The sequence below is a fragment of the Cyclopterus lumpus genome, chromosome 22 (genome assembly GCF_009769545.1).
Source record: "Cyclopterus lumpus isolate fCycLum1 chromosome 22, fCycLum1.pri, whole genome shotgun sequence".
Taxonomy (NCBI): Eukaryota; Metazoa; Chordata; class Actinopteri; order Perciformes; family Cyclopteridae; genus Cyclopterus; species Cyclopterus lumpus.
In genome coordinates, this window is record NC_046987.1 from 10,375,819 (window position 1) to 10,390,000 (window position 14,182).

The window sequence follows — 14,182 nt, forward strand, 5'->3', positions numbered from 1 at the left end:
TGTCTGATAGAGAAAATCATTCAGCAACGGCGCTGGGCTCAAATAGTTCAAATATTCTGCCACACACATGTATTCTGAGCACAACTAACCTGTGTGATAGCTTCATCCTGAGGTATTACACTTGATGAAGTTGATTCAAGGCCCACCAAATGAAAAAATCTGGATCTATTTGTGATGGGCAGTGATTGAGCTGTTAGATGCATAGAGTACGTGTCCTTGAGGATTTTGCTGTGCATCTCCAAATGCCATGAGACTGCTCCCGGCTTGAGAAATAAACCTAATCACAATCTGTAAATGTTATAGCTGTTTCTCTAATAGACTTGGCGTGACTTTGGAGGCCTGCGTTTATATTCACACACATGAACCGAAGACTTAACTGAATGCTGATACTTGCGATTAGCACATGTTTGAAGGCACATTGTACAACGGAAATCATACCAAATTTAGTGCAAATGTGTCAGAGCCAATGTCGATTTCAATTCTCAGCTGAAAACATACGTATTCTGTCCTGTGGCCTGTTTTGTGGGCTCCATATTATCACATTGTTGTAAGGAATTTGTGTTCCAACACTTTGAAGAGCACCCAGCTGACACCGGCTGTTGTCTTGTTCCCGACTTACATCCATTCCTCTTCATCCAGTAAAAGGTATAATGTATGCTAATCCCCCAGGTGTCAATAGGAACTCTGTTCAATGCATTTGAGATAATAGTGAGGAAGGGTTGCTCCTATCGAAGACCTGGAAGATAAAGTCAATGGCACAGTCAATAACAATAAGGTTGTAGGCTTTAATGAGGAATGTTAATTTGAACACAATCAACTGGATTTCAGCTTAGCTGATTATCAACCTTGGACTTGTATGAGGGTGTTGATAATGCTGTCTGTACAGGAAGGGCATTTGTAAGCTTTTCACACAAAGTTTGCCTTTTGGCTCTTTAAGTTAAAAACTCACAAACAAATAAGGGTGAATTTCCAACCCCCCCCCCCCAAAAAAAAAGACAGGTAAGAAGACAAAGCCCCATTCTTCACTGCAACATTAACTTTATTTAAAAGATACAAGAAACACTGTATTTACACAAAAATATACATTCTGGATACAATTTCAACAGGTCCCTCCCTGATATAGTCGGTGCGAGGGCCCTAATTAAAGTTGCTATAACCAAAGTCACTGGCTCCTCTATGTAATAGACATTCACCCAGTTCTCCCTCGAGCCATTTAAAGTCACAGTCCAAAGCTCCTCCTCATGTTACAGGCAATGCGGCCGGCTCCTCAATCTCTCCTTGATCCCATTCCATCAGCAGCTCTGAGGACACCTCTGTAAACAGATGATCCCAGTCCCAGCTCACATCATCCTGCAGAGCACAAGAGGGGGAGAAAAGAAGAATTAGAGAGGCAGAGGGAGGCATACCAAGAAAGAGAGCACGGGGAACAGGGTGAGCAAAGAGAGGAGAATGGGGTAAGGTGAGCAGAGGGTGTTAATGTACACATCATAAATCTTGATTACCTGGGAGACACAGTGGCAACCTCCCCTGGTGCTCCAGAAACAGCTGGACAGGCATTCGCAGGGCGCTCACAAGCTATATTTACTAAAATCTCACTCACCTCCTTCACCTCCTGTTCTGGTGCTAAAACCTTGGTGAGTAGCTTCAAGTCAATCTCTCCATCCTGAAGAAAAATTAAGCCAAATTCACTTAGCTTGCACAAACAGAGCTGTTCTTAGTTATGAAATAATAAATGGGCCGCCTTGACGAGAGGCAAGAATATTAAAGAGATATAAACATAAATGTACATGACTTACTAAGGTCTGGAACGCAGAGTAATACTTCAGATCATTGTCCAGATCTCTGTAGGTCATCACCCGGTTCACCTGGACACTAACAGGATCACAGAAAGTCAGAGAAGGTCTCCGATACACGGGAGAAACACAACAGACTTGTATTTCAAGTGCTTTCACGCTACATGCAAACCGAGTCTAAGAAGTGGCTTTGTAGATGTTGGAAGTTTGTGCACAATGGAGCACCAAGACTTCAAGCAAAGACCACACAGAGCAGGAGATGGTTGCCAAGTGGTAAACGCTTCAAATTGAAACCCAGCTGCTTATCTGTGGGTTGGAATTAAGTGGGGGGGCTCTCAAAGTGGCCGGGGCCTAGCAGTGCATGCCAGTCCTACTTACTGCACATTACACGCTACATTGCCCCTGCAATGAGTTCAATGTGGATATTATCTCGCACAGAGAGCAAGCCCCAGCCTAATAACCTCCACCGCTGTCATAGCCTTGCTACATATTCGACACATGTCGGCGTGTCTCTCACTGCCCTGTAAATCAAAGGCCCCGGTTAGTAGAGACCCTGGTAACAGAGTTGCATAAATCACACCCAACTGTTATTTCTCCATTTCTGCCCGATAAAGTAAGACACTCTGCAATGGCACGAGTGGAGGACAGGTAACCATCAAAGTCACCAGAGCAGGCTACTGATCTAGTGTCCTGTGCATGGACAGAGGTTAACTGTCTTATATGGAGCTGGGGACACGCTCTGTGTGTGTGTGTGTGTGTGATAAGGAGGAACTCTTAAAAGTTTAAGGCGTCACTACCTTGGTGGAGCTGCAACTTGCATCGTTAGATCTTCTTCCTGTACTTCTTCAAGGTCTGGAATCACTGGAATATCTCAAAACCAAAAACAGAGACCACAACATTTTACAAACCATCTTATAACATTTTAAAAAGTGTCAAAATATTAGACAATCTGATTGGCAGCCAAAGGACGGAATCATTTATGAAAAATGCAGAAGATCCCCCGGCAGCAACATCTTTGTTTGAATATGGGTATGTGTGAGCATGTCTGTGTGGCACTTCCTCCCCTCCCTCGCTCGAGTTACATTCTCATAAGAGCTGCCCTGTCACAATAGCCATGCGGCCATGAATATTCAGGAGGCGAGGCGGCAACTCTTCGTGCTGTGAGAGGGGCGCTAGCCAGGGGCTCCCCAGAAAGCACCCCCTGCTACCTGAGCATTTGGGCCCTGTCAGCGCCGACCACCCCGAGGACCTGCAGTGGCCGGTAGGTCGACCTCAATGTCCACTCTGCCACTCCGACTGGGGCGGCATCCAGCCATGTGCAAGAGTATTTGCTTGCAGGCCCATCTGTGTGGGGTCGGAAGTCACAGTGCGGCCTGGCAGGAGCTGCGGTGCCAGGAGCCGCCAACCCGCTGCTCAAACAGTGGGAACCCACTTTAATTGGCAAAACGCAACAGGACAGAGGATGGCTCTGCTCCCAAGAAGGACAGGGTAAACTTTCACAGCATTTTTCAGACTGACGTTTGTTGGAGCAGGGAATTTAAAAATTAAGCATAATTAAGGATATAGACAGATTGGATGCAATTAAGCTAAATGATCAATAATTCATAAAAAAGATTGATTGAAATGTGTTTAAAGACTAATTATTCCATTAAGTCCATTATTGTGTGATGATATTTATCATATGATGTATATAGCTACAGAAGAATGTACACAACAATCAATGAGGAAAAACTGTCAATCATAGCAGTATAGATTTTTTGAATAGTACAACGTTACTGGCTCTCCATCTGCTCTTAATGAAAACGTTGGATGTAATTTCCTGAACAATATTTTGGGGGCTGCACATCCTTATTAGCTCGACAGCTGAGTGTTGACAGAGAGAGGGAAACACAGATAGAGACTGGAAGAAAGAGAGAGAGGAACAGACAGATGCTGAGAAAAAAAGAGAGAGCTGGACTGCACGAAGAGGGTTGTCAGTAATCTCTAACCACAGTACGCGCCCTGAGGGGAAAGTCAATAGAGGAGCTAAATAGAGGTGAGGAGATGGAAGTGTGCATCTGATGTGAGGAAATATCTTGGTATCTGTCATTCCTTCAAAATAACTCCTGAAAATAAACTGGAGTTGAAGAAACATTGATCTTTGATAGAAAACGACATTTCAGTTGTCCATAAAAGTTATGGACTGTTGAGATGAAGAGAAGTTGTTGTTTTTTATTCTACAAAACCTAACATATCAAATTTCAATAGATAAAAAAAGCTCACCCTCTGTTGATAACTTATTTATTTCTCTTTTTTAATTAAACCAAATTAAAAATGCCAAGCTCGTTTAGCCGCTGACAAGATTCATCTGTGTTTCTGATATCCAAATAAATGCGGGCGCGGGTATTTCATATTCATGAGGCCCCGGTGACACTTTGTCCTCTCATTTACAAAGCACAGCGTTCAGCAGAATCCGTCCCCCCTGGACCCCCAATCAAATTTAATGGTCTTAGTGCAATGACATCAAAAAGCCTTGCCGTCCGGCTCTTTGCAAACAGCTTCCTGGGTTGTCTACCCATCCACACCCACGCCTTTTCATTTCAGCCAGTAATGCACTATTACCACACTCCACGAGAGTTCAATGTGAAGCACACAGGCGTATGTTGTCTATATGCAAAATCTATTATTAAGTGAAAGAAGAAACAACATTTTTAAATGAGCTTCAAATTCAACCCATTACTGGAGGTCAAGCGGGGCATCAAAGCAGCCGCAAACAAGCCAGTGTTTTCTCCTGACGCAAAGGGCAGCTCCATCAGAAGGAGCTGTCTCTCCTCAGCACGGCACATTACTTACACTCACTTCCTTCCCTCGGCTGGACATGTGTCAAGGTGGCTTCTGTGTGGCAGCGAGCAGACCACGCGTATCCTTATTATGGTCTGCGTCCAGCTTTCTCGCTGAGGCATGTAAATATCAAAAGGGGATAATTTGCTGTGAATGTACATACTTCCGGCAGGCACACGCCAGTCAGTGACTTTGGAGAACAGGTAATCTGCGCGGGGGTCCAGTCAAATGATTACCTAGGTACAGGATCCATTTGAAAGGCTTATAGGACAATATTCAACACATCAGCGGCTAAGAGTAAGACAGCGAGAGATGAAACAGATGAGTGTTTTTGCGATACTGGTGCTGTTTTAAGTGACCAGCAGGAGGCTGTGGGGGCAGCTGATGGGAAGATGGGAGCAGGGGACTGGGCGAGCCTTCTCTCTCTCTCTCTTTCTCTCTCTGTGCTTGTAGCCAGTGGACATAAGGGATAAGGGTAGGGGACATAATCAAGATCGCAGGGGCTATCTCACTAACCCTCAGCACTGTAATTTCCAATGCCCCTGCCTCCGGCTCTGTATTAAGAGGTCTCCCTCCACAGAGTAATAATCTTTCCGGCGGCCTTAACTGCAAGAGAACCAAACCTCTGGACTCTTCAATTAATGGGCCGTTTGAGTCAGCGCATACGCGACAGTGACAGACAAGTGTGTGTGTAATGTAATAGATATGTACAGTACTATTAATTGACTACAGTACCTAAGAACCTGCAGTGAATGTGTGTGATTCATTGTTATTTATAAATACATTTAAATTTAATTTGAGAGTTTAATAATACAATTAAATGGTAATTTTCCCATTTTTGACAAAAGACCCTATGAAATAAATAAGGCAGCTATGAAACGTTACATTGTAGGGAACAATGCAACGTTTACTTTAGAGCTGATCGATAATTAAATAATTAATTAGTTTGCTACATCACAATATTTTAATAATGTTACCAACTCTTTATCCTAGTTCACAGTTCTCATGAGAAAATAATAAAAAGATACATATTTTTAATAAAACACAAAAAGGACATTTGAATTCTAATTATTATTATTGTGTATTGCAATACTTTGAATTTAGAAACATGATGAATGGCAGCATTATGATCGGTAATTGAATAGATTTATAGGGTTTGAACAATATAGTATTTATTTTGTTCATGAATGGCATTACTCAAAACTACCAATAATACTGATGTGTGTAAGTCCTTCAGCCAAGTCAACTAAGCAGTTCATGCTGCTAACCTATCTTTGGGTAGGCAATTTGATCCCATTTCCCCAGCTGCCTTGTACCACAAAATACAACAATTATTCTAGGCGAGTTTAGCTGAAATTTCCCCCTCAGTTCTGACATTGTTTGTGGTACACAGAGTTGGGCCCTCAGGTGACTCAGTTACTGCTAGATCTGTATTCAACCTGACACTTTGTGTGCATGTGTGTGTTTGTGGCTAACTGAGTCGCTCTAGGTGTTGAGGGGAACACTTAAATCCTGCCACAATATTCTCCTTCACCTATAGATCTAACTGTATTTAATGAGCATATTCACTGCTCATACAGTGTCACACACTGGTCAAAAGGATGAACACAGAGGCAGCGTTTAAACATATGAATCCATGCTGGATTCGAGGACAAATATGCTGTGAGCATCAGTGAAAAGCGATGATCTGACTGCCTGCTTATCTGCTCTACTTCCAGAGGATGAATGTGCCGGGGAGGCACTGGAGGGCTCCTCTTTGCCCGTGAGGAGAGACACAGAGTGGGGGATAGTGAGGGTGTTCTTACCTCCTTCATCATCTGATCCCTGGGGAGTTTGTGGTCGCAGGCGGCGGCTGTAGAAACAGGGAGTGTGAGAGTACGAAATATTTCATGGTTTCAAAATGCAGCCCAACGGTGAGGTCATCACAGGGAGTGAGTGAGTTGGCTCCTGGGTTACTCTTCTTTGATGATGCGCTTGTTTTTTTGTCTTTCTCCCACGCTCGGTCTGCTACAGTCTGACTGGACTTCTGAATGGACTACTGAAGGTGCTGTGAGATGTTGCCGTGCTGTCTGGGTGACCAGCCCCGCCAGCCTTAAACAAGATCACCTCTAGGATTTGAAACTAAAAAACAGCTGGAGCTGAATAAGTATTACTGAGACAGGGCAGTTCTGACGGTAGCTCAACACAAGGGATCTTTCTAATAACTTTACACACAAAGCCTCTGTCTCCCATTCAGGCACTGGGTTCCAACTGCTCCGAGTAAAACATCGACAACTTCGTCCTCTACCTGCCTCTCCTCATGATGTCTATTCTAGTCACAGGATGAGGGTAAAAAATAGAATAACAGGAAAACTTGGCTCCTAACAGCAACAAAAGTGATGACAACTCAGTCACACTGTTTTTTAATCATGTTAAGTGATTGTTCTTGGAAGGGAAGGATTAGTTGCAACCAAGGACAATCTGAAAATACAGCGCTATTTCCACATTACTGCAAAGGGAACAGACATTTATTTATCCATATACACACAAATGTAACTAGCATTGAATTCCATCAACAACCACAGGAGTACAATGGAATCTGGATGTGGTGGCAGAGTAAACTTACTCTTCCAGGTCTTCCGCTGCAGGTCTTCTTGAAGATCTGCATAACAGCAGAAACATTTTAAAGCATTAAATAACACACTTGTCGGATTATATTCTTCCTTCATTCAAATTAATGGTAAGCCCAAAACTCAAAGATGTCTATATACAGTTTATATATATATATTCTTTTTTTTATGGATACATCCGCTCTATCTGCATCTAATGATAGTAATTCTGCTATACCAGACACAGTGGGGTCTACAATAGTTGTGTCTTCTCCTCTCGGTGTGTGCAGCTGCATCATGCTGCTATTTCAGACTTCTCTCCATTTACACAGCTCAGCTTGAACAAAGCATGCCAGAAACCAAAATACTGTGTTTTGACACTTCTCTGCCTCAACATAGTATTTTTAGCATTCACAATCTCTTTTAAGAAAGGTAGCAATCACACCAGACATCAAAGAAAAACAACTTTATTATTACCTAAGAATTATTTCACCTTATCAATCTTCATTTAACGTAAGAAAAGAATCAGTGCAGAAGTTTTGGTGTATTTTTATTAGTAGCCTAAACATGTGTATAAGAGGTTTTAATCTTTTTTCCTGACGCAAAATGCTTTTACTAGTTCTCCTGGTTGAGTAGTGCCCCCTACTGGTATTGAATAATACATCCAGCATAGCAACAGCCTTTTCCTTGCTGTCATTTTCATCCTTTCATGTAACGTTCTTCTCTTCTATTAAAGGGTTTTTCTGCGGGGAGTTTGCTTTACAGACTGGAAAGCCTATAAGGCTAATTTGATTTGGGACTTTGGCTTATATAAATAAAACTAAATTGACAATCAGAGCAGACAGCATTTCAATTCAGGCAAACAAACTCATCAACTCAAAAAAATAACACTTGCATTGAAAAACCCAGATGCCGCACTTTTGAGTATAGTGTCCCCTTGAGTCGACGGGGAAATGTGAATACCATTTTACATCACACATCAACTGTCATCTATCTATACGGACATTCAAATTAGGATGCATTTGTTATGTGTATCGGAAAAAAACTTGCACACATCACTAATTAATCATTATTTTTTTCAAGGGGAGACGCAAATTAAAAGGAAAGAATGGCTTTCAATAGATTGAATAAAACACAATTAGTGAACCAATTCTCAGCTTTAGAAAATGCTGTCTGAGTGTAAACCAACAGCCTTGAAGGTACTAGAGCCCAACCAGACAGGGCAGAGAGGAGCTGAAGGAGCCTACCTGCCTGCCCTTGGACTGTGTCCTGTCTGGGGGGGCGGGGGTGCCGACACTTAAGACACATTACAGGCCCCTTGATTAAGACTCATGTAAGGCAAAGCGATAGACATGGTAAAACTGTCTGGAAAAAGTTGTTAGGGATAAAATATATTGTGACAACCTGGTTTCAAAGGTTCATCAATAAACTGACAGATCATTTAGTGTCAATTAGAAGTGATAGATCGACAAATCCCGGGATTTCTGCGCTGGGATTAGTGGGAGGAGGGCGGCGGTGATTGAGCATGAGGGGTGACATTGAAGGGAAAAGTCCTTGCCGGTTCCAGGGGGGACCATTACTTACTTTGTTTCAGAGAGGATCAATGCGCACGCAAACCTCTTTTACACCTCCTGTATTTCAATCGCTTCGAGACTGGGAATCAAGCTGGGTTACGTAAAAGCAGAGAAGCGACACGCTGACCTTCTGTGAGAAAAGAAATATCTACTGAGTTTTCTCTGCTTGCACTAACGGTGCAGTAAACTACGCAAATAAGCACAATTGACTCCGCCTGTTCACTTCAATGCATCTCCTATGCTTTCACCTCCACTGACATAGAATAAAGCTGCACAGTGGCAGGTGGAAAATAAAACAAGAGAGGTAGTTACACACTACAATAAAACGTCTTTATGTTGATTAAGTCATGAACAGTATTTAGATTTGGATTTGTTAGTCGTAGACAGTGCTTTTGGCAAACACCTTCCATCTGTTCTAAATATTCCACAAATGCTCAATGTTGTGCTCCCTTTGTAAAGAGCAGACTGCAGTGGTAAGGGTTGATTAAGTGTCTTGAACCCCTGTGATGAAGTGGCTAGCTGACTAACAGTGCCCTCCTGTGGCTGATGCATTAACCATGTCAATTACCGCCTTGCTCACAGATGAAGACGAATGGAGAGTTGCCTGCTCAGACAGGCTGCCCCTAACCTTGTTGATTCACAGCCCGAGTGCCAAATATGCACTGATAAATAAGCTCATTCAACAGCATGAGAGTTCATTAATAACACATATCCCAAGAACACAGCTCGCCGTCTCGCCGCAGGAGGAAGAAAAGTTGAAGATACTCACTTGGCAGAACCAGACCCAGAGCTTTCTTCTGCCCAGCCACCCTGCCGCCGGGCCGGTTTCGGAGGAGGACCCTGAAAAAATAGCAAAGAGCTTCATTAAATGTTTACTCACTCACATAGAGGATAAATAAATCATATGTCAGCATTCTAACTGCTGTTAGGTGTCATTCTTGGAAGACAGACCATACAAATATCATCCTTGTGTAAGTTTCAGCTTTAAGTGTTGTCATAATTATAGGGCGTATGCGTCACATATTGTGTGAATAGTTCATATTATGCAAGTACAATTTGTTTATTAAAGTGGAAATGTGCAATTAGGTGCCCCGCCCCTCTCATCTACAACAACAGACAAAGCTAAACATTTAACTTTAGCATAGATGTAAAAGACAATAAAATGCAAGTTTAATTGTCCCACTAAAGGTATAGGGATCATTTAAACTGAGGTTCACCTATAGTTGCAAGCTCCCAAACCAAAAGCTCCTGTACAGTAAACACATGGCCGGCACTACATTGTTTTGTTTATTATTATAGTTTTTAATAGCGTCCATTTACAGCACATATGGAGCAGAGTGTGGGAACTGCCAGGGCCTGTAAGTCTGACCCTAAAATAGATCCAACAGGAGAAAAAAATGACCCTCTCCCTCTCATTCTTTGATTCTGAGAATAGTAAACGGAGTATGCATCTCGATCCTGAGACCGGGACCCTGAGACCAGCACTTGAATGAATGAATTCCTCAGAGCACAAGAAGGTGGGCAGTAGACAAATTAGGAAAAAAGGCACAACAACCGTACTAAATTGGGTCTGCAGAGGACAAAGTGCTCGTGAAGAATTTCTTTCGTTTATGATGAAAGAGGAAATAATCCTTCATGGCTTGTTCCTTCACCAAAGCCATTTATAAATCTGAATGTCACCATTAAGCAGGGTAGAGGGAGGGGGAGCTACTCTCCTCTGCTGTATATTACCATTAATCGAGAGAGCTGAGGCTGAACAAGCTCCCTCAACTTTGTGTAATTAGTAACCGTCTCTTTATTAAGAACAAAGGGGATTATAATAATGACAATTGAGACATTTTAAGCAACTTTGAAAAAAATTGCTTCAAGTGATGTGAAATCCCTCATATGTTCAATGTTTGGTATTTCTTAAAATTAACAATTTTCATGAAAAACAAGATAATAGGGTCAAGTGTCTCTGGGTGTACTAAAAACATCCTGTGACAGTTATATTTCCCTCTACAAAAAAAATAGAGAGGACCATAAGTGTCATGAGAAACAAAACAAATATGTGCCTCAAATTCTTCATGACCAAATATGAACCATACAGTTGTAGTAAAATAGTTATTGCTGTTCCGGAAATTAGCTTTGCTCTCAAAGTTTCTAATTTAGGATTCTTTGATGGTCTCTAGGGCAAGGCACTTGCGGTGGTCAAACCCTATGAGCCCATAAAAGCAAATGAGTCTTTGTTTAAAAGGATGTCAGGAATGTGACAAATCAGTTGGGTATTTTAGGCAGAAAAGCCCAGGGTTGATAAACAAAGACTGTAAATAATCCACCCAGTCACACGACACTGTGGAAAAATGTATTGCATGTGCACAGCAGGTCAGAAAGGGCGCGAGAATACTGGTTCATACATTAGGAACATTTTTCTAATTTGGGAAAATTAGTTTAAAGCGAAAGCATTGCTGGAATGTTTTGCTTTGGGAATGTTGGCTGGTTTATTGTCTACCAATCCAAGAGAAGTGACCGATTCCATGAATGCCAATAATAGTGGAGTGAAATTGTTTCCAAGATTTCAACTGTCACTTCTGATTTGATTTATCTCACTAATAATTGCCCTATATTTAGTCTAAATCTAGCGACATTAGTTCCAACATGTTTTAAGAGGCAGACATCACTGAGAGAACTTTACGACAACATTTCCACTTAGACTCGTAGGCAGTATAAAAAGAGGATACATGAAAATGTGGTAGTCATGTGGATTTTAGTGATGTAATCTGCTTGTTTTTCAATTAGAGAACAATTACAAAGTGTTGTGCTCTAAAGTTTAAAAGTGGTGTAGAGCTTAAACACACATCATCTCATGCAAGCACATCAGAACCAATACAAACAGGACACTAAATGAAGAGCAGCTACAGTTTTGGAACAGTGACTGTATATGCTATGAATTTATTGTTCTATGAATATAGGAAGTAGGAAAAAGGCAACACAAATAAATGAGGACTCCATTCAAACTTAATACCATGTGTGTCAAGCTGGTGCTGTACTGTAAGAGATGGTGGATGTCAACATGTTATGTTAAAGGACCAGTGTCTGTGAAGACTATTGCAAATTATATAAAGTTGATGTCTGGAGCATAAGCAGCAGAAGCCATGCAAAGTGACCACTTTATTTCATGCTCCCTACCTTGTCGTTCTCCTGTGATTCATGTATGAGACAAAATCAAAATCAATATTGATGAAGATTAATGCGAGGTGAAAGTATTACATTACAGGCAATTAGCTCTCACTATCTAATATCACATGTTTACATACTTCTCCCATAGAAGCAGATGTGGAGGACTTCCTAACATGACGAGAATCTTCAAACGATGATTGGTCTGCTGCAAGGCGAGCTCTCCGTCCAGACTTTGCAACCTGGGAAATGTGCATAATTTTTAGCAATTAGAAATTGGTTAAAGGCTGTTCATGAGCTGCGTGCGCATGCAGCTCATGCGGCGCTAACCACTCAGTTGACGCTAGCTAACCTAACAATAACGTTACACTCACAGACAAACCTTCCTGCTGCCGTTGCTCAACAACAGTAAATGACAGGATAATGTATATTTGCTGGTAACATATTTGTCACATAGCTCTCATTTATACCTAACTAATACTGACGTTAGTAGCTAAAGTAACGTGAGCTACCATTAGCCTCGCTGCACAGTTACGTTATGCTCTCAACTCTGTTTACAGCACACACTCTCTTAACTTAACTGCATTCCCTGCAGTTCCGACGAGTCACTTACATTTTTTACCGAGCCAACCTCTCCGAGCGGAAAGTTGTCCTCCATGTCTCTCCTCTCCGCTCGTGTCGAGCAGGGCCGCTGCGTCTTCCGGGTTATCAAAAAGCGTCACATGGCAACGCTCTCCATGGTAACGCCAATCAGAAGGAGAGGAAAGTTTGCGTCCTAGTTGAATGCGGTAAAGAATAAACAAATAAGTTGCCAGTACTATATATATATATTTATATATGTATTTATATATATACATATTTTTGTTTATATATATATATATATATATATATATATACAAAAATATGTTTTCTGGACCTTGTGTGTATTTAAAAACTCGAGTTTGTTAGCCTCTTGTTGTATGGACCTTTTTTTTTAGCGCACATCAAATTAATTTGCGATAGCTGCGTGACTATATCAGAAAGTCTTTATTACTGACCTCTCAGTGAGTTCTCACCCAGGATCTGTCCTTTGGTTTGCTAAATAAACTCGCCCCATAGCCGCTTGGGGGCGTCGTGTCTTGGTTTGATTACAGACGGAATAAACAAATAAATTATTATATATATATTTATACATATGTTTATATATATTTATATATATATATATATATATATATATATATATACATATATATATATGTGTGTGTGTGTGTGTGTGTGTGTGTGTGTGTGTGTGTGTGTGTGTGTGTTTGTATATTGTATCAGTCTTTCCTGGCACAGGGTTGTAAGGGGCTTCTCGTGAGCAATGACATAATTGTTTCTGGAGGATCATTGGGCTTTAGTGGCCCATTGTGTCGCCAACATGTAATGCTCAGTGCACCGTAAATCAAGTACTTTTGAAAAAGTAAAGTAAAGACAGGAATGTCTGAACCCAAAGATGACCCTCTACATTAACATTTGATTTAAGACTTGTGACCCATTTCCTAAAATGTGAAAGTGCATGCCTTGCACCCAAAAGCATGCTAAGTGACCAATCATTAACTCAGTGTTGGGTTGGGTCAGTAAAACATGAGGGAGGAATAGAGGAAACATTATGTCATCTAAACAATCAGAGTAGTTTGTCTTTTATCAAACAAACATCATCCTTCCCACAACTCCCACGCCCTTTGCCATTGTTTCATCCTCAACCGCAATTAAGTAGAGCCCCGTCACATTATCTCATCTAATTCAGGCCTGCAAAGTCATCATCAAAGACCGCACATAAGAAGTCTCAATACCCACAATATAGCTTCAAGCTGAGAAAGGATGTATATGGGACCTGAAGTTTCCCCATACGTCCGCTAGATGTCACTGTAATGCATGTTTTTGTTGTTAGGGAGAAGCTGGACAGTAGCAGCATCCAGTGGATCACAGCAGCTGGCTGAGCTCCTGTGCACCTTCAGTATCCTTTGTCAACTTTGGCCTTCCATCTGCATTTGATTTTCCTCCAAAACTTTATTTTAGATAAACATTTTCCAAGGCCCAAAGACCCACATAACGTCATTGATGGGACTTAACGAGTACACAGTATCACATTACTTAACCTTACTTGTATACATACAAATATAATTGTAGTTGTCCTCTTTATCCGTAGAGAGGACAAGAACAAAAACATTCCATCGACAAAATGATCCAGTGTCTTTAGTCGAGAGCCGCTCTTGCGAAATCGCATTCC

At 41.5% G+C, this 14,182-nt stretch overlaps 1 protein-coding gene across 2 annotated transcripts; it reads right to left on the reverse strand.

The window, feature by feature from the left end:
* Window positions 1-1,024: 1,024 nt before the first annotated feature.
* LOC117725481 (intraflagellar transport protein 43 homolog A) lies at window positions 1,025-12,659 on the reverse strand. 2 transcript variants are annotated; one of them, XM_034525676.1, is made up of 10 exons: window positions 12,545-12,659; window positions 12,072-12,173; window positions 11,944-11,955; window positions 9,545-9,615; window positions 7,219-7,254; window positions 6,419-6,465; window positions 2,591-2,663; window positions 1,797-1,872; window positions 1,601-1,663; window positions 1,025-1,350 (listed from the first exon to the last, which is right to left on the reverse strand). In XM_034525676.1, the coding sequence occupies exons 1-10, from the start codon at window positions 12,587-12,589 to the stop codon at window positions 1,240-1,242; spliced, it is 636 nt and encodes a 211-aa protein (XP_034381567.1). In that variant the 5' UTR covers window positions 12,590-12,659; the 3' UTR covers window positions 1,025-1,239. The 2 variants fall into 2 exon arrangements, with proteins under 2 accessions (XP_034381567.1, XP_034381568.1); XM_034525677.1 differs by lacking the exon at window positions 11,944-11,955.
* Window positions 12,660-14,182: the final 1,523 nt, after the last annotated feature.